Genomic DNA, 20,806 nt, shown 5'->3' with positions numbered 1-20,806 from the left:
CTGTGATTTCTTTGTTATTTATAATGAACTGTTCCAAGATGTTAGTTGTACAATTTCATTTAGGACATTCAGGAGGTTAAAATATGATATAATTGTAATGATCTCAAGAAATAGTGTGTGTATACCTGAGCATTGTAGATCTAACAATGTTGATCCTAGGATATCAAATGTAATCAAGTGACAGTTAAAAAACCAATTTCTCTGACCATTCATCTAAAAATTGGTCCTAATCTAACCTGAAAACCTAGATTTTATATTATCCAATTACCCCTTTTAAATGATTTCCAGCAAAAATTCCATGCATGTAAGATTTCGCATCACCTGTATTGTAGGATAACTAGTAAGATCCTGTCAGATATATCGTCCATCGTGGACTCTCGTAAAGTAAAGAAAGCGTTGATGAGACACTCGGAACACACAATGTCTTCATCAGATGATGAAAGTCAGCCTAAGTTTGATAAAGACATAAATTACATGAAATCAAAGGAAGTCAACAAAAGATCTGACAAGCACAGTGAGCGTGCAATGTCGTCCTCAGATGATGAGAACTGTGGTAAATACAATGTGTTTGTTTTCTTTAATATCCTTAAAGCAGCACGCCTCCAGATTCATGCTGATTTTCATGAAAATTTTGAAAATATATTCAAAAGTAAAATATTATGAAGTGAACAAAGAAAATAATTTCCACATTGCAAAACAACTTTTACAACCCATGCAAATTACCAATGGAGTTTAAAATATGCAAAAATAGTTGTTACTGCATTAGCGCAGTAGAACTCTGGTGAAAAATACTACAAAATCAATCATAAATGGCGCAAAACATAGAAATTATTATTTTCAACTTGAATATTTTTACTTTTCTTAAAGTCTTAGTACTTTTTTCTCAAGTTTGATTTTCATGAAATATTTTGGTTCATGTGGAGACCTGCAGCTTTAAATGCTAGTATGGGTAATTACAGACTTAGTTAACCAGTATAGAGCAAGGTTAGCATGCACATTCATATAGTTTTACCATACTCTATACTGCTATGTGTCATGGTTATCTTTTCAACGATAAAGTATTTTAGTATTTTAATATTAAAATTTATAAAACTACAAAATTGAAAGTGCCAAACACAAAAAAGGATAAGTTCATTGCACAAATTCGTAGGGGATAAACTTGAACTTGAGCATTTCTGTTGTATATTTTTTAAAAATTCAGTTTTACATTGACGTAAGTTGATGGCCAACAGTTGAACAACAAACATATAAATTGAATACTGGAGAACTTATTTTTTGTTCTTCACATGTGATGACTAAATAGTATTCAATGTCCTTAGTATGGTTAGAGATTTTGTGAATTCTTGAATTACTATTGTGTTTACATTTACGTAATGAGAGCGGTTTTAGTGGTTTGTAAGTAACAGAAATAAGTCATCGTAGTTTGAGATATCTTCACTTATTTGAGCTGCGTCACTACAAAAGCAACATAATGGGTTTGTGACCAGCATGGATCCAGACCAGCCTGCGCATCCGCGCAGTCTGATCAGGATCCATGCTGTTCGCTTACCAACCCTATTACAAGTAGAGAAACTGATAGCGAACAGCATGGATCCTGATCAGACTGCGCAGATGCGCAGCCTGGTCTGGATCCATGCTGGTCGCAAACGCACTATGTTGGTATTGTTGTGACGCGGCTCATTTGTTAATGAGGGTGAGATTAACTGTTATGTATGTGCTTGTTTCTCTAACAGGATTTAATGAAGAAGATATGGAGAAACCAAGGTTTATATTTAAACCAGATGGAGTTAAAGTTCCTCTTATACTCTCGGGTGATGATGAAGATAACATTGTCCAGGTAAATTTTGTTGTTTTAAAGTTGTATTTTTAACAAGGTGTTGCCAGGTAATTTATGGTGTTACCCTCTCAATGTAAGGTTCAAGCCCTATAGTGGTCAGTACCATGTTTCTTCATATGATGGTTTAACTTGTAGTATAACTCGATTATATATGGACATTATAGTGGCACAAGCACTGGTTAGTCTAGAAAATGGAAATAAAGCTTGCTGTAATAAGTAAATTATAAACTGTTAAATGAACACCATCAAAACCCTAAAAGTATAAAATTTAGAAATCTTACATGGAAAAAACGAAATGAGCAAATGATACAAATTATTGCAAACTTGTCAATGCCATAGAGACATCAAAAGTTGTCATAACATATTAGTTTGTAAACATTTTATTTTTTTCATTTTATTTAGCTTTAGTATTATCGGTGCAAAAATGAAAATGTAAGTAAGTAACTTTGTCTTTATATGTGATTGGCAGTATGTGATAGAGGTTTTATTTTTTATTTTTACACTAACAGGTACCTGGGACATTGAATCAATATCTGAGAGATTATCAAAGGGAGGGAATCAAATTTCTGTACAGTCATTATATGGAGAATAGAGGGGCAATTCTTGGAGATGATATGGGACTTGGTAAAACAGTGCAGGTCAGTTTGATTAGTTAAATTCCATTCTTCTTTTCCTTATTAGTAAAAAAAGTGAGCTTTTGATAATAAAGAAGATGACATACGAACAAGGGTTGTGTGGCATCTGTAAAAAGTTGCCCCGTACTTCACTTCAGTGTTGTTATATTTTTCTGGTCCTTTGGGATCATTGATGCTAGCACTATTAAGTGTTGAGAATTTAGTACCGCTCAAGTCGGTGCTAGGGGCGTGGGGGATGTTGCACATATTCATTATCCCTCATGTACAGACTCAATCAAACCGAGTCTGCAATTCTCTTGTAATTTTGTTGTGATTAATGCTTCCAAGGGATCACTTTGTTTTCAGATTTTTGTCTAAAGACCCAATTAGAATCAGCAACAGGTATGAATCATGTTACATTAAACAAATGGATTTGTTCAAAAGAAAGGGAAGCAGTTTGCATGATTAATTGAAAAAAATAAGATAGCTGTTTGCATTTGTTCATATTTGTATTATTATGCCCCCATTTTGAAAAAAAGGGGGTATATTGCTTTGCACTTGTCGGTCCGTCGGTCCGTAGACCAAATGGTTTCCGAGTGATAACTAAAGAACCCTTAGGCCTAGGAACTTCAAACTTGGTATGGTGATTGGTCATGACCAGTAGATGACCCCTATTGATTTTGGGGTCAAGGGGTCGAAGGTCAAGGTCACATTGACCTTGAAAGCAAAAAACGGTTTCCGATCAATAACTAAAGAACCTTAAGGCCTAGGAACTTCAAACTTGCTATGGTGATTGGTCATGACCAGTAGATGACCCCTATTGATTTTGGGGTCAAGGGGTCAAAGGTCAAGGTCACATTGACCTTAAAAGCAAAAACGGTTTCCGATCAATAACTAAAGAACCTTAAGGCCTAGGAACTTCAAACTTGGTATGGTGATTGGTCATGATCAGTAGATGACCCCTATTGATTTTGGGGTCAAGGGGTCAAAGGTCAAGGTCACATTGACCTTGTAGGTAAAAACGGTTTCCGATCAATACCTAAAGAACCTTAAGGCTTAGGAACATTAAACTTGGTATGGTGATTGGTCATGATCAGTAGATGACCCCTATTGATTTTGGGGTCAAGGGGTCAAAGGTCAAGGTCACATTGACCTTGTAGGTAAAAACGGTTTCCGATCAATAACTAAAGAACCTTAAGGCCTAGGAACTTCAAACTTGGTATGGTGATTGGTCATGATCAGTAGATGACCCATATAGATTTTGGGGTCAAGGGGTCAAAGGTCAAGGTCACATTGTGACCTTTTAATTAAAAACGGTTTCTGATCAATAACAAAAGAACCCTTAGGCCTAGGAACTTCAAACTTGGTATGGTGATTGGTTATGACCAATCAGATGACCCCTATTGATTTTGGCGTTAAGGGGTCAAAGGTCAAGGTCACATTGACCTTGTAGGTAAAAAACGGTTTCCGATCAATAATGAAAGAACCCTTAGGCCTAGGGACTTCAAACTTGAGATGGTGATTGGTCATGATCAGTAGATGACCCCTATTGATTTTGGGGTCTAGGGGTCAAAGGTCAAGGTCACATTGACCTTGTAGGTAAAAATGCTTTCGGATCAATAACTTAAGAACCCTTATGCCTAGGAACTTCAAAACTTGGTATGGTGATTGGTCATGACCAGCAGATGACCTATTGATTTTGGGGTCAAGGGGTCAAAGGTCAAGGTCACATTGACCTTATAGGTAAAGACGGTTTCCGATCAATGAACTAAAAACGCTTAGGCCTAGGAACTTCAAACTTTGTGTGATGATTGGTCATGACCAGCAGATGACCCCTATTGAGTTTTAGGTGAAGGGGTCAAAGGTCAAGGTCACATTGACCTTTTAAGTAAAAACGGTTTCTGATCAATAACTCAAGAACGCTTAGGCCTAGGAACTTTTCAAACTTGGTATGGTGATTTGTCATGACCAGCAGATTACTCCTATTGATTTTGGGATCAAGGGTCAAAGGTCAAGGTCACAATGACCTTGTAAGTAAAAACGGTTTCTGATCAATAAATAAAGAACGCTTCGGCCTAGAAACTTCAAACTTGGCATGGTGATTGGTCATGACCAGCAGATGACCCCTATTGATTTTGGGGTCAAAGGTCAAGGTCACATTGACCTTTTAAGTAAAAACGGTTTCTGATCAATAACTCAAGAACGCTTAGGCCTAGGAACTTCAAACTTGGTATGGTGATTTGTCATGACCAGCAGATTACTCCTATTGATTTTGGGATCAAGGGGTCAAAGGTCAAGGTCACAATGACCTTGTAAGTAAAAACGGTTTCTGATCAATAACTTAAGAACGCTTCGGCCTAAGAAACTTCAAAACTTGGCATGGTGATTGGTCATGACCAGCAGATGACCCCTATTGATTTTGGGGTCAAAGGTCAAGGTCACATTGACCTTGTATGTTAAAAACGGTTTCCGATCAATAATAAGAGAACCCTTAGGCCTAAGAACTTCAAACTTGGCATGGTGATTGGTCATTACCAGCAGATGACCCCTATTGATTTTGGGGTCAAGGGGTCAAAGGTCAAGGTCACATTGACCTTGTAGGTAAAAACGGTTTCTGATCAATTTACTAAAAACGCCTAGGCCTAGGAACTTCAAACTTTGTATGATGATTGGTCGTGACCAGCAGATGACCCCTATTGAGTTTTGGGTCAAGGGTCAAAGGTCAAGGTCATGACCAGTAGATACTTTATAACCCTTATTAATTGTTTGATCACTGGGTCAGACGTCATGCATTAATAACCTTATCACATGACTAATTGGCTGCTGATAGGGGGCATACATGTTTTACAAACATATCTTGTTTTACTTGTATTATGTTATTTTATATATAAGTCAGGTTTGTTTGACCTTATTTCTGCTTATTTCTGTTAAAGGTGATAGGATTTTTATCAGCATTGTTAGACAAGCAGGGTAACAGAGTAGATGTGATGAGACAGAAACCCAGGTTTATTAGAAAGGTTTGTGTCATCTAGTTTGTAGAGAATAATGATTCTTACTTTCGATGTGTGATATTTAATTACAATTTGTCCATTTTCAGTGTTTTTATTTAACTACATCATACCATCACCTTTGTTCAATAATTGATTGAATAGTGAAAAAACGGTAAATTATGTTCATGATAGCCATTGAAAAAGTCATATTGAACAAATTAAAGATATTAAAAACTAACTATTAAGTTTCTGCAAGTAACTAATAAGTGTTGTTTGAGAAAAGAAATTAAGGCTCATTATTCTGTTTGTTTTTCATTGTTAGTTTTTGGCAGATTTTGATGAAACTTTACAAAAAATATATACTGTACATCAACAGAATGAGATCAGTTAATATTAACACAAAATGATAACTTAAGAATACATAACTGATTAAACGTTCTGAATATAGGACCATTACAAGTAATGTTCCTGGGATTACATCAACTATTTCCCAAACAATCTCAATTTATGTTTAATATGATTCTCAGATTCTCTAGTTGGGGTCCAAGGTATGGCACATGTTTCCATGAAGATATGTTTGTTGAAAAACCTCACAATTTCTCTTATGATTATAATGAAAGTTTGTATTTTACAGTTATCTGACTCAGCTAGTGTGAGAAGAGATACTCCTAGTAAAGGTCCATTCCTCATTATTGGTCCAGGATGTGTACTGTATAACTGGTTAGAGGAGCTGGAGACATGGGGATACTTCTCTGTCAGGTAAATGATCCTCGCCCCCACACCCCTCCCCACCTCTCCTCCCAATACCAGCTCAAACTTCCATCTGTCACCTGCATACTTCTCGTAGAATATCGGGCGTTAGTCATTATAATGTAAGAACCAAAAAGTGATTTAAAACTTTATCTAATACAACAAAATCTCTAAGGTGAGAAATGGATATACATTGTACTTAGATTTTACTTGTTTTTGACATGATGCAGTTTAATTTATTAATTCATATTTATTAAAAGTGTAATCTCTCTTTAGCAAACAATGATATGCATGTATATGTCCTAATTCAAAGCAGATTTGTCTGCTTTGGGCAAATTTTCTATAATTATTTCAATATGATGAAAATAATAGAAATATATCATTTGGATATTCTTATGAAATATTTATGGAAAAAAATGTTGATTGGAGTTATAAATGATTAGATATGAACATTAATATGATGAAGAATAATATTTTGCTTTAAAACAATTTATTATCTTTCTGTTTGAAGATATGTGATATTTTATTATGAATCTCTGAATTTCCAACAAGAGCCATATATAAATCTGTCATCATTCATTGTCACGTATGATAAATAGAGGATTTTTGTTTATTTCAATGTTAGATGGGAATATATTTCACCGAGTGAGCACCAAAATGTTTATTTCGCGAGTGGCACAGCCATGAGAGAAATTTAAACTTTTGGTGTTCACGAGGTGACATATATTTCGATCTTACACTAAACTAAACAAATTTTCTTTTTATAATGATATGCAAAGAAACGTTTAAAAAGATATTTTAACCCAATACTAAATGAAAAGAGGGCCAAAAATTAATACAACGCAATGTCATTCATGACGTCACGTCATAAAGTTGGTTTCCAGTACTGTGCATGCTGGTATTTCACTTAAACAACGGGCTTAAATTCAAAACAGTGAAAAATATCAAATTTATATTTTCACTGTTTCAAACAGTGAAATATCAGTTTTATATTTCACTGATATATTTCTATAAACCACCGAAAAACATGTGATAATAATGACTATCAACATGATTATTTATGGTTATTACAGACTTCCCATTAAGGACCTATTCAGATAATTATTATGCCATTAAGCTTTGATTTTCAGGAAGTACCATGGATCAGACAAGTCAGAGTGTTTAAAGGAAATAAAGAAAGGAAAGTTAGAGATAGTGGTTACAACATTTGAGACATTCAGAGAGCATATGGTAATTGTTTAACTGTTTGTGGCTGTTAAAACTCAATTAAAGTTACATTATGCTTAATTTTATTCGCTGTTTAAGTGGAGTTTAATAAGCTATATATTTCAAAAGAATGACTTTTATAATAGTAATTGACCAGCAATTGATAATGTCAAATGTTTAGGATAAAATATAAAAATTGCCTGAACTAAATAAAAAAATGCCAATTTTCTTTTTATGAAATGAATGTTACTGATTAATTTGGAAGGATATTCACGTAAATTTCCATTGATTGTAAAGGTTATTGATTATTCATTTCAAAGTAGTTTGCTACTTTTTGAAGTTGCTGTGACATCCCTGGTGGTACTGCCCTGCTCTTTAATCAGTTATGGAAGAAGAGAAAAATGTTTGAATTATTTATTGTTTTTATTTCCAGGCTGATTTAAATGCAATAAAGTGGGATGCTGTTATTGTTGATGAAGTTCATAAGATCAAGGTAATTATAAAATATTTCGTAAGAATTAAAGATATTCTGTCTTTACTATGGAGATTTGTCATTTAAGTCAAAGTCTCTGTGTTTTATATCTGAGCTAAAGGGTTTGAGCCCTACTGTGTAACAGCCATGTGAATGACTTTATTTTTCTGGAAAGTTTTTGAGTGGTTAAGATATTTCAGGGGCTCTTGTCCCAATCAATGGGAAATAGATAACTTTAAAACTAAAATGTTACCTTTTTTTTCTTTTACATGTCATGTGATATAGTTTAACAAGTTGATAAATGCTGTGTTTCCTTGTTTTAATTAAACCAATTCACAACATAACTTTTTATCATATTAACCTTTTACCCCATGAGCATACAGTCCAACCCCGTTTATTCGAAGTGCCTGGGACTGAATATTTACTTCGAATAATCGATGGGTTCGAATAATCGAAATCGGAATATGTATTGTGAAAGACGAACACTACTCCACTAAGACTAATCATAGCAAAACTACCTTTTACAACACACTTACTTCCTGTAATCAATTGAGAAAAATATATTAAAGAAAAGATACGTGAAAATAGTTGTATTGACATTAAAGACATAAATACTTGCATTTTATTCTACGTTATGTATCGTTTCGTTTCGCGCAAAGCCTTGATAATGGCCGTGTTGTCACTACGGTATTTACAGCTAAACTCTGGTATTTTCGATTAGGATAGAGACTCATGTAGCGTTACAATTAATGAAAAAAATGTTTTCGATGTTTTGACAAATTTACATATGCGGTTTGTATGTAAATTATTGCTGTCATCTTCACGCAATAACAGTAACAAAATCGAACACGTTGAATTGCTTTTCATTTTCGGTAATTAAGCTGATTAAAGAACACACAAAGAGTTATTATCATGATTGTCTAAATACACGCATAACTGTTGATATTTTCACAAGTCGACCGGTCAGCGAGTGGATCTGCGCCAATTAGTCTGGCTTCGAATGATAATTAGGCTTGCTTCGAATAATAGGTGTGAAATTCTTTCATAATTGTATAATCAGGACCAAAATTTTACTTCGAAAAATAGGAGGTATTCGGATAATGCATTTCGAATAATACGCTCGTATTTATATTGATTTATATAGAAATAAAAACGGGACCGCCGATCTACTTCGGATAATGCCGGGTATTCGAATAATGGGTTGTCGCATAACCGGGGTCAGACTGTATTGCGAAAAATGGCCTTTTTCATTGAAAAGCCTCCCGTTACAAGTTCCATCTGTTATAAAACTATGAAAAATGCTTCAATACTGATCAAACTTGCCACATATGTGGACTGAACCATAACCTCTGTAACAACATGATCAATCTTAAATTTCCTGTTACCATGCCAATGGGGGGACGTCTCAAAATTGCGAAAAATCACTATTTTGCAGTGTTTTTTCCATCAAAACTGATTTCAAAGTGCTGCAACTTCTCAATGCAATGAGATAGAGTAAAGGGCTTTTCAGTGTTGGTTACACATCACCTTAAAATCGACCTGAGGCCATTTTAAAGCCTGTCACATGTCCTCCTCAAACCCCCCAAACAGAAGGGGGCACATCCCCCTTCTGACAACGCCCTGATGTATCATTTTGATGGGGGGCTGTGCCTAAAAAAGGGGTCACTTTTTTAAACAACATTTCTCAAACGTAAAACAGTGTTTGGGGCCTAAATAGGGCATTTTTTCACTGAGGCCTCACTTGGGGACAAAAAGCCGTCAAAACACGCTTATATGAGGGACTAGTGTCAACGAATATTATTCTAGAAACAGACTGTTGAACACTACTGCTGACTGGCCTGGCTATTTATTGCTGGCATTAACATTGCTGTAAGAATGACCTAAATGTTAGAATAACCAGTTTTTGTTATGAATGGTTACAGGAAATGAAAGCAAAAACGACAAAGGCTTTAAGAGAGATCAATACAAGTAGAAGATTTGGTTTGACTGGTACAGCATTACAGAATACTTTGTTGGAGTTTTGGAGTATATTAGACTGGTAAGTTCATATAATCATATGTAATTCTCATTGTTTTGTTTTTAAACTTCATTACCTAAACATCAGTGATTGGATTTTTGTTACGTTATGATATAGACAATGTAGTGAAAAATTTAAATTCTTTTTGTTTTTCTTATTTAAGTATTGATTAACTTGTTACAGAAATTTGAAAGTTCAAGGGTGTTTTGTTTTTTAGACAAAAACTGAGTATTTATTTACTGGTGTTGATTCTGTAGTTAAGGTAGGACTTGTTAGTAATGTTGATATGAACTGAAGTATTGTTTATTAAACAAGCTGGTTCTTTTTATCATCATGAATATACTAAACTTGGTTCTATATAGTTGAAATATCGTAGTGAACAGTAAACAAACTGCAAATGATTATCGCTGTGTATATACAGTACTGCATTCTATATTCTCCAGGGCACAACCAGATTGTTTAGGTTCACAAGCTGATTTCGTTCACGAGTTTGTACGACCTATAGAAAGTGGTCAGAGACATGATGCTAACAAAAGAGAGTTGGCAACAGCAAGAAAACGTATGTCATTTTACTTACCAATCTCATTACATACACGCACAAGATATGCTGCAAAATGTTGTATTTTTGTTTAATAATTTGTAAATGGGAGTGGTGTTTGGTATAAAATGAGCCGCGTCACGACAAAACCAACATAATGGGTTTGCGACCAGCATGGATCCAGAACAGCCTGCACATCCGCTGGATCCATGCTGTTTGCAATCAGTTTCTCTACTTGTTATAGGGTTTGTAAGCGAACAGCATGGATCCATGCTGGTCGCAAACCCATTATGTTGGTTTTGTCATGACGCGGCTCAAATTACACTGAAATATTTAATGTCATATGGCATCAGTCTAATTTTACTAAAAGATGACTTAAAGTACCTCTCTGTGTGTTCTATACCTTCAGTATATTTGTCTTAGCTAGATACTAATAAAATGTAATAAGCTTAGTGTAACCATTTATTTTTGGCTGGGTTGCACAGGTGCAAACCCTGGTTACAGTATGGTTAATGTTGGGTGGGTGGCGGTTGGGTGGGTGGCGGGCGGGAAAAACTTTTGTAATAGTTTTCTCAGCAACTACTTATCACAGCTTCTTGATATTTGGCATACAGCATTAACATGTGGTCCCATACCATGGGATTCGATTTCAGGTCTGTCGCTCATCCACTTCCTGTTTGCTGATTTAGTTAAATTTTCTACATTAATGGTCAATGGTAGGAAATTTTCGTAACAGTTTTCTCAGCAACTACTTATCACAGCCTTTTGATATTTGGTATACAGCATTAACACATGGTCCTATACTGTGGGATTTGATTTCAGGTCTGATGCTCATCCACTTCCTGTTTGCTGATTTAGTTAAATTTTCAACATTAATGATCAATAGGAGGAAATTCTCGTAACAGTTTTTTCAGCAACTACTTATCACAGCTTCTTGATATTTGGCATACAGCATTAACATGTGGTCCCATACCATGGGATTCGATTTCAGGTCTGTCGCTCATCCACTTTCTGTTTGCTGACTTAGTTAAATTTTCTACATTAATGGTCAATGGTAGGAAATTTTCGTAACAGTTTTCTCAGCAACTACTTATCACAGCCTTTTGATATTTAGTATACAGCATTAACACATGGTCCCATACTGTGGGATTTGATTTCAGGTCTGTAGCTCATCCACTTCCTGTTTGCCGACTTAAGTTAAATTTTGACATAATTAATGATCAATAGTAGGACATTTTCGTAACAGTTTTCTCAGCAACTACTTACAACAGCCTCTTGATATGTGGTTCACAACATTGACATGTGGTCCGATATTGTGGGATTCCATTTCAGGTCTGATGCTCATCCACTTCTGGTTTATCGACTTAGTTAAATTTTCAACATCAATGTTCAGTGGTAGAAAATTTAAGTAACATCACAGCCTCATGAATACTTTGTATACATAATTATGAAACCCGGCCTTTTCTGTCTTTGACCCATTTTTACTAAACAGTAATGATTCCATATGCGGGAACATGGTTTTGGCCCAAATGGATTACAAACCTACTATCCGTCATAAGTTTTATAAGGCAAAAGCATGCGAGCTAAATTGAAATAATTTGTAGTTATTTGTACAAACCACTTGCATACCAGTTTTAAATGTATACACAAGTTCCTTCACATGATTATAGTGTTGAAGATTGAATACTGCTTAAACCAGTGCTAGGGGTTGTGAGGGATGTTGTCTCTATTTATACATTTACCCTCATGAACAGACACAGTCAATCAGATACTGTAATTTTATGTTACTGTGTGGTTTTAATTGCTTCTGAGGGTTATCCCCTTCTCCAGATTTTTTTCTACAATACATAATAATATTGTGTCAAGGATCATTTTCTAAGACATAAAGTATTGTAAAACATATGATGTATTTTGTCACTTTTGTGATTGGTTAAAAACGATTTTTACAATCATTATATTGGCATGACATAACATTTTCAGAGAAGAATAAACTTGCTGAGATAAGGAAGACAATGATGATAAGAAGAGTGAAAAGCCTAATTGCTGATCAGCTACCTAAGAAAGGTAAACAACTCTTACTGTAGTCAATTCTAGTGATTCTGATTACCTCCCCTGACTGTTTCCACAAATAAAATTTATCAATTTGTTTTGGCAATGGGATGTTAATTGTTTATATCTAGTTTATAAGATAAATCCTAATTAGTGTGATAAAAATAACAACTCTCATCTTATTGTTATTACTTTAAGGTATCTCTTCTCTTATAACCATTTCTTTTCTAATGAAAGGAAGGAAACAAAGTCGTGAATATTATAAAGCATAGATTAGTGACAAATGTAATTTTAAAAAAAGAAAAGAAATGATCTTGTTTAGCTTTATTATTCACATGTTAGAATTACCCAAAAGTGCGTCGCAATAAAACATTATTATCTTTAACAAATGTCCAATGATTTTACTTTGCTTGATAATGTATTGATATCATACTTGTCTTTCTTGTTATAATTTACAAATATGTTATAAATTTTGACTTGCTTTTTGCATAACAATAAAACACTGTTGGAATATTTCATTCATAAATATCTTTTGAGAAAAAAATAAAGATATATTTAATAATAGAAAATGTTTGTCGTTTAAGAAATCAAATTTAGTTTCTTGTCTTATTGAAACTTTATTTTAGAGTACAATGTACCTTAGCTTCATATTGAATGATCACAGTTTACAGTTGTGATCTTAAAGGGACTGCACTAAGATTTTTTGACATGAAGGGATCGAAAATATAGTTTCATGATTCTTGTATAACTGAATGTAGACCTAGATCAGTAACTGGTGTTCAACATTTCAGATCATTTGTTCACTCCGATTACCAGGGATAATCAATTTTTTTGTGCAAATTGACCCAAAAATGAAAAGCGCTGCATCAATTTTCACCCAAATTAGCCCAAAAAGTTACATTAAAAATTGAATTATTAATTATTTATATTATCTATTGCTAAGTATCCAATTTTAAGTGGATCAGTTGGTTTATGAAAGGTTTCAAATTTCATGATTTAAGGCTATTGGATCTTAGTGAAGTCCCTTTTATACTGCATAAAGATTGAGAAATGAGATGAAACATGTATATTATTGATAGATGACAGTGTTGTGTTCTGTAAACTAAGTCAGTTACAAGTCAGTATATATCGTACAATACTGGAGCAGCCTGGGATGGATTATGTTATACACGGTGATGACCCTTGCTCGTGTGATAGCGGCGAACCTCAGAGTAAATGTTGTAAACAGGTAAATATATTATATTGTATTTTATGTGTAAAGACTATTTTGCTGGCTACTGGAGGCTTATCGCAGTATGGATTATGTAATACGTGGTGATGACCCTTGTCCTGAGATAGCGACAAAAAATGTCACAATGGAATCTTTTTCTGTTAGTTATTAATGAAAAGCTATAATTTGTTAAAAAATCTGCATATGAACAAAATAGAACAGATGTTGATTTTCTATCATTTCTTCAGAAAACCCCTGAAGGTCAGTCAATCAGATCATTACGTTTCACATTTATGCATTTACTACTGAAGACATCCAACCATGTGGCATTGCTCATTCCGACACAGAAAACCAGTGAGAGACAGGCTACGACGGCACGTAAAATCTGTAAGGCTGCCTTGAAGGAACATCCAGAATTTGTCGCACAAACTAAAGAAGCATCTTTTAAGACACTTTCTGATCCAAAATATTGTGGCAAAATGAAGGTGACTTTGGTGTTATAGTTTTAACTTGATATTTATGGAATAATTTGGTTATCCTACTCATTCCTAGTGTTGACATAAGCTAGACGCCTAGTTTAAGTCTTGCCCATTGCCTTTAATGGTTTATTCCTACGCGATTGTAAGAGGCGACTGTATGGGTTTGAATAACTTGAGTTTATGCATCTCTTAGCTCCAGCAGGTTAGGTGGTTTTGACCTCTTGTGTTGCTTTAAGTTTGTAACACTTGAGGTTAGCCAAATCATCTTTCCTGTTTTGGCATCATATGACCTAAACTGTGTTGATGCGCCGTTAACTAAACAAAATAATAACAAACAAAAATATAAGATATATGTAACGTGACCAATGTCTATACTGTTTGCTGCTGATTATTAGCTTTTAGGTATTAAAACTTTTTAACAAAATTTAATCCAGGGCAAAACCATTGTACAATTTTAGTGGTGTGATTTTTTTTATGAGCATATGTTTTTGTCAATGTAGGATTGTTACTTAAATTCCTCATTTGTATTCATTAATAAATGATATATTTTAGAATAAAATGTAAACTTTGTTATTTCAGATACTGCAGGGATTGTTGAAAGTGTTTTATAAAGAACATTCTAAAGCTCTCGTTTTTTCCTACTCAACTCAGGTATTTCTAATGTTCTGTTTGACTAAGTTCACATGCTCTGTTTAAAATGATTTAGTAATTTAGAAGTATAATGCTACATATTCTTCATTGATCAAATCAATTTCCCATTTACATTTGAAAACACCACCACCTAACTTTATCAGATGTTGTGCTAACAATTATTTTTGTATTGTCAGAAAAAAGAAACTGTAAGAAAAAGGCAATGCCTTAAATGAGAAAAAAAACAACAAAAAAACACAACATTTCCAGCATGTAGAATGTTAGAACCATTATAAAGTTTATTTTCTTGATTACATGGACATAAAAGTTTATTTACCAGTTGAATAAGATTTTTTTGAAGAAAGAGCAAGTACATTTCAATTTTTCAATATAAATTTATATAATTTTTGCATATAATATTTAAGAAGTTGCATAAACCAACTGTTACCACTTTATATCAACTGATGAAGCTTATTAAAGTAAAACATGTTTTGATAAACTGTGTTGGTGTGTGAGCTTTTTATCATATTATACTCTAACTCTGTATTATCGGCGCAGCTCTTTTACAGACGTACTCTCAGTATTTTGTTATGTGTGGTCATGCATACGTTGAAGTTAAAAATCTTTGCCCTCATTCAATAAAAAATATAATGATTAGCTGAATTTGTACTGCTTTAAGCAGAATATTGATTTTTAAATTCACCAATGAAATTCAATACAGAAATATAGGAAAAGTTAAGTACGCCGATAATATGGCGTCCCATGCTACTTTATAATATAAAGTTTATATTTTAAAAAATTTCCTCAATCCATTTGTGATTAAGTGTATTTAAGTATACATGTGTTGTATTAATCAGGTATTAGACATAATTGAACAACATTTGATGAGTACAGGTTATGAATTTAGAAGAATTGATGGATCAGTGTCAGCTAAGAAGAGAATGATTGTGGTGCGAGAGTTTAACATGGATCCTAATATCTTTATATGTCTTATCTCAACTAAGTAAGTTCACAGGTATATTTATATGAATCACTTGCGATGAAGCCACCACGTTTAGTAAAATTACATTTGAGGTAAAAGTAGAATTGTTATAAAAATCAACAAATACTATCAAGATGCCTTATTCAGGGTCGAATTCTGTAGAATGTTTGCATGATAGACATGTTCTGTGGTAGATTGGATTTAAAGTTAAATTCTGTGTCTGCAGCAATCAATGAATAGTCTTGTTAGACCTGCACCCATCTTTGAGCTAGTATGGCATCTTTCACCTTATTTTTTTCCATTATAAGTTGTTTCTTCCCATTATAAGCTTTTTTTATGAATCAGTCATCTTAAGTGAATGAAATGTTTTGAGTACTGGAATTAAAGAATTTGAAAAATTGGTGTTTATTTTTTTTTTATTTTTTTGTTTTTTTTTTTCTTTTTGTTTTTTTTTTTTGGGTTGGGGAAATTTTTTAAAATTTTTCAGGGCTGGAGGTTTGGGGGTTTTGAAACCTTACCTGGGAGCCTAACAAGGTTGTTATATTTGACCCTAAACTGGAACCCCAACAATTGACCTACCAGGCACAAAGACAGGTGATAATTAAGTATTTTCTGTTGTTGAGGCATTGGGGTTACTATACAAAGAAGTTTGTTATTAACCATTAACCCATTCTGGAATTGTCTTTCAATCTCGACAAAAACTGTTTTCATTCCATCAGTATTGAAAATTTTGTTATATGTTTCTGACGCATAGCAAAGCAAGTGCAGACCGTAATCCAGTTGACACAGATGTGCTGACAGTCCCTGCAATCTTAATACAGGCCGGGTTTATTTTTACAATTCTAGGGCATTAACCTCGTATAGGGCAACAGAGACGTGATGTACAGGTTTATTAAGACTGAATATCAACTGGGTAACCAAAGAAGAGAAATGTACCTAGACAAATATACTAAACAGGTAAAACATTTAACCCCTTGATCCTTGTTGTTATAAGTTAGGCTGGTGTCACATTTTAAGAGTCCAGTCAGCATGCACATCCTCAGATGCTCGTTCATGCCTGAAATAATTCACGAAGAGGCACCTGATGTATTCCTCTGCCAAGAAAGCTGGAAAGTTGCAGAAATGACCTTTACAGTCAGTCTGACTTGAAATCTAACTTTAAACAGAGTTGTGCATTGCATCCTTATCCAAAATGTAGTCTAGAATGTTGCAATGGTCTAAATAAAATTGGTTAAATTTAGACTTAACAAAAAAGAGTAGTAAAGTATAAGAATTTAAAGTTTATTCTGCATGAAATATTTATTTTGTTACTGTAAAGTTAGATACCGTGTCTTAGTTTAATGGTTACGTTACCTTGGTTTATCAATTAAAAAAGTTTATTTTAGCCTTTATAAGTGTAAGGATGGGTATATTATATCCATGTTTAAGAATTGGTTATATAAAAAAAGACAACTTATCTTTTATTATTTGAAATTTTTCAATGACCACAAGTGTCTAGTATACATAAAATACCCTGTGAATAATGTACTGTATCTAACGAATTTTGTTAACTGACACTTGCACGTTTGATCAATACCATTCAATTAGCTAGTTGCCATGCTTCGTATTCTACTAAATGTTGATATTTCTTATTGGCCTGCCCTCTCTAGTATTTATGATACATTTGTCTTTGAAATGAAAATTTTAGATATAATATTCATACTTAATTCCATTGTTATTGCAGCAATTACTGAATGTAAACTGAAGAAGATGAAAATCCAAGGAATTTCTAGGAGTGCTGTAAAAAAGGGAAATCCTACCAAAAGGGGTGAGAATATTCGGTGTAAAAATTTGGTTTGTTACTTGAAATTGGTGAATCCTGTATCACTAGAGACATAATTAAGGTATGTTGACATAAGTACAGAGTGCAGTTGATCTGTTTTTTTTGGTGGATATATTGAAGAATCTTTTAATTGTTATTTGTATACTTCATAAACTGTAAATTGCAGGTCATTTACTGTGAAACTGTCTCTTTAATATCATGTGCTTTTATTTAGAATTTTTTTCCCTATCTGAAAACGAAAGACAAAATTCCTTTATAGATATAATTGCAACTATCAAGTACTGAATAGTGGAGCATGCTGCCTGTTTGAAAGCTCTTGTTTTATCTCCAAATTAATATAAATTTTCTGCTAGTTTATTCTTTACATTGCAATTCACTATCAATTTACTTTCTGAAATCTACCATTTTAATGTAAAATCATAATCTTATGATAAGTTGTTGCCCTTATCCCTATAATAATATTTGTCTATTCTATTGAAATATTAAATAATGCACGGATCTCTTCCTCTAGCTCAAGTACTGCTTGCAGGCATCACATGACCCTAATAGCCAGCCTGACATTGTATCATAATTGCCAAGAAGAAAAGACTTGAATAGTAATATGTATTTCCTTTTTAAAAATGCTTGAGATTTTGAAAATTATTGTAAGATTAATCTGTGAGTTTTAAAGGTATTAATATATTATGTTTACAGAGAAATGAGAGAGTTGAATCTGCCCTGGAAGGATTCGAGACAGCACAGTATGTACCTCCGGTGGTTCGTGTCGAGGAAGATGAGGATTACGAGGAGTTGGTTGCCGAGGGAAATACCTCACCCTCACTTCCCTCACCAGCCTCCGAGTCAGAGGATATATTTGCTCAGTTTTTCTCTGCCTCTGATGGTAGGCTACTGATATTTTATATTGCTTTAGCTGTTATGATTAGTAATGTGTAGTATGATAGGTAAAGAATTAAAGGGAGACACAGGCAAAATGTTCATTTCTTCATTTGGGTAATGTTAGAGCTTTAATATTTCACAATAGTTGTCACAGTGAGCTCTGTAAACGTTAAAGAACATGTCAAAGGAATGATTTAGGTTTGTTTCAATTATACAATACGCACAATATCTGTTTTTTTAACTTCCAGGGTTTGTTAGTCACATGGCTAGTTTTAAAAATACTCAGTGATTCTGTCGGCGTCTAAATTTCGTTCAACATTTATAGATATATTTACGCTTCAAATCCAAAATATGTAGAATTTATACAGAAATTCATGATGGGACTTTTACAAATATCATTTTAGTGTGATTTGAGTACATAAGATAACTTTGATTTTTTTTTTTTATTAATTTGCCTGAGTATCCCTTTAACAGGAAGCAATGTTGTATGTTTGGTTCTGTTTATGTTATTCATACAAATGTTCTTGATTGTTTCTGACTTGAAATTATAAATAGATTAATCATTTGATTGTTTAACATACTTTTAAGATCATGGTTTATTTACTTTATTAAATTTACATTTTTATTAAATTTTAATAATTCTTATTTGATATGAAGGCCATTATGTATTAATTATGGTTCAATTATATTTTCCAACTTCCATTAACACTTTTATTTTTTACTGGCTAAATGATATTTTTAGAATCAGATATAGAAGAACACCGGAACAACCTAGAAGGGATCAATTCCTTAGAGTTGACTGATAATACATCAAGAGCCATGGGGTGTGGAAATAGTAAGATTGAGAAAAAAAAGAAAAGTTTCAAGAACCCTGAGGTGTCAGACGTTCAAGAAATGGATCAAGGAATGGATAACAGGAATAAGGAAAAACCTAGAGTTAGGTTTCAGGTGTCTTCAAAAGGGAAGGTAAAACCATCAGAGAGTAGAACAGGGAAAGCTCCATTGAAGGCAAATGGTAAACGTTCTAGAACTGCTACTATGAGAGATAATGATGATGATGGGAATGTGTTACAATATGACCAGACACTAGCTGGAACATTTGCTGATGTAGCTGATGTGTTTGGTAAGTTTCTTCTTTAATTGAGGTGTAGAAATCTATGTTATATGTGAGATTTAAATGTCAATGATATAAAAAATCAATAATGCATGAAAGGACACCAAGGGTCTTCTTCCATCACTAGCCATGTGACCATTACAGTGTTGATGTGACGTGAAGTCAAACAAAAGAAAACATAAAAAATCAAGTTGTTGTCATTATCTTTTCAAAAAATTGTAAATACCATTAATGCAACTGATAAAAAGTGTTGGGATGCATTGAGAATTTTGTATTTTTTGTAAAATGATAAAAATGAGTTTGTTGATAATTCAGATGTTGCTATCCAAAACACCTGATAATGGTGCTCTAATATAAAATAGAAAATAAGGAAAATGTCAATATTTTAGTGCAAATAAGCATACCGTAACAAAGGAGATTTTGAACATTAGGATTTAATAGGAACTCAGCTTACTTAACATTAATACAGTTCAGGTTGTTCACTAGCCATGAAATCCTGAGGGTCATTTTGACTAAGTTTTACCAACTACAAGGCTAAATCCCTATGATTTTAACAAAATTTGACACTTTTACTTGAATGGTTGTAGATAACTGTGGTGTTGTACATATACACAAGAATGTGAAGGTAGTTGGAGGAAGTCGAGCTGAGGATCATATGTCTAGGTGTGCGATATCTGACGTGTACGAGTTTAACAAAAACTCTCAGGACCTTGCTGCTCAATGTGAACCCATGTCAGAGGTAGTTGCTGCAATCACATATTTTGTTACCTTTAAAAGTAAATACAGATTTGAAATATGTTTGTATTCATTATTCTGAAAATTGATTATATTTGCTTAACATATTTTAAATCACTTAATGGTAAATTTTTAACTGTCTGTTATGATTGAATGTTGTCGCACAACTGTTTTGTCCAAGTAATTCATTATCAAATGTATGGATGGGCAATATGTGACTGACTGAGACCTAGGCTTAATGAGGGTGACTGAGATCAATGCTCAATGAGGGTCCATCTGCCCATTAAGGCACTAAATGCAGCTTCTACTGTTGATTATGGACCAAGGATATGACACCAGTCATGTACTTTGGGTAATATTTGAGCCATGCCATGACAAAACTAACATAATGGGTTTGCGACCAGCATGGATCCAGACCAGCGTGCGCATCTGCGATCCTTGCTGTTGGCTTACCAACCCTATTACAAGTAGAGAAACTGATAGCG

General features: G+C 33.8%; 1 protein-coding gene across 1 annotated transcript in view; it reads left to right on the top strand.

Moving 5' to 3' along the window:
- Window positions 1–20,806, top strand: part of LOC132740880 (DNA excision repair protein ERCC-6-like 2) — a 28,094-nt gene that overhangs the window by 4,450 nt on the left and 2,838 nt on the right. Inside the window, 20 exon segments of the mRNA XM_060728925.1 lie at window positions 333–553; window positions 1,734–1,837; window positions 2,347–2,475; window positions 5,385–5,468; window positions 6,076–6,200; window positions 7,322–7,421; window positions 7,831–7,890; window positions 9,792–9,907; window positions 10,330–10,445; window positions 12,405–12,488; window positions 13,553–13,701; window positions 13,932–14,168; window positions 14,742–14,813; window positions 15,650–15,795; window positions 16,262–16,301; window positions 16,303–16,368; window positions 17,604–17,657; window positions 18,290–18,476; window positions 19,215–19,595; window positions 20,174–20,325. Coding sequence (XP_060584908.1) covers window positions 333–553; window positions 1,734–1,837; window positions 2,347–2,475; window positions 5,385–5,468; window positions 6,076–6,200; window positions 7,322–7,421; window positions 7,831–7,890; window positions 9,792–9,907; window positions 10,330–10,445; window positions 12,405–12,488; window positions 13,553–13,701; window positions 13,932–14,168; window positions 14,742–14,813; window positions 15,650–15,795; window positions 16,262–16,301; window positions 16,303–16,368; window positions 17,604–17,657; window positions 18,290–18,476; window positions 19,215–19,595; window positions 20,174–20,325 — 2,623 coding nt within the window.

Source organism: Ruditapes philippinarum, unplaced genomic scaffold (genome assembly GCF_026571515.1).
Source record: "Ruditapes philippinarum isolate M1 unplaced genomic scaffold, ASM2657151v2 ctg958_1_1_1_1, whole genome shotgun sequence".
Lineage (NCBI taxonomy): Eukaryota > Metazoa > Mollusca > Bivalvia > Venerida > Veneridae > Ruditapes > Ruditapes philippinarum.
This window is presented reverse-complemented; position numbering and strand designations above follow the sequence as displayed.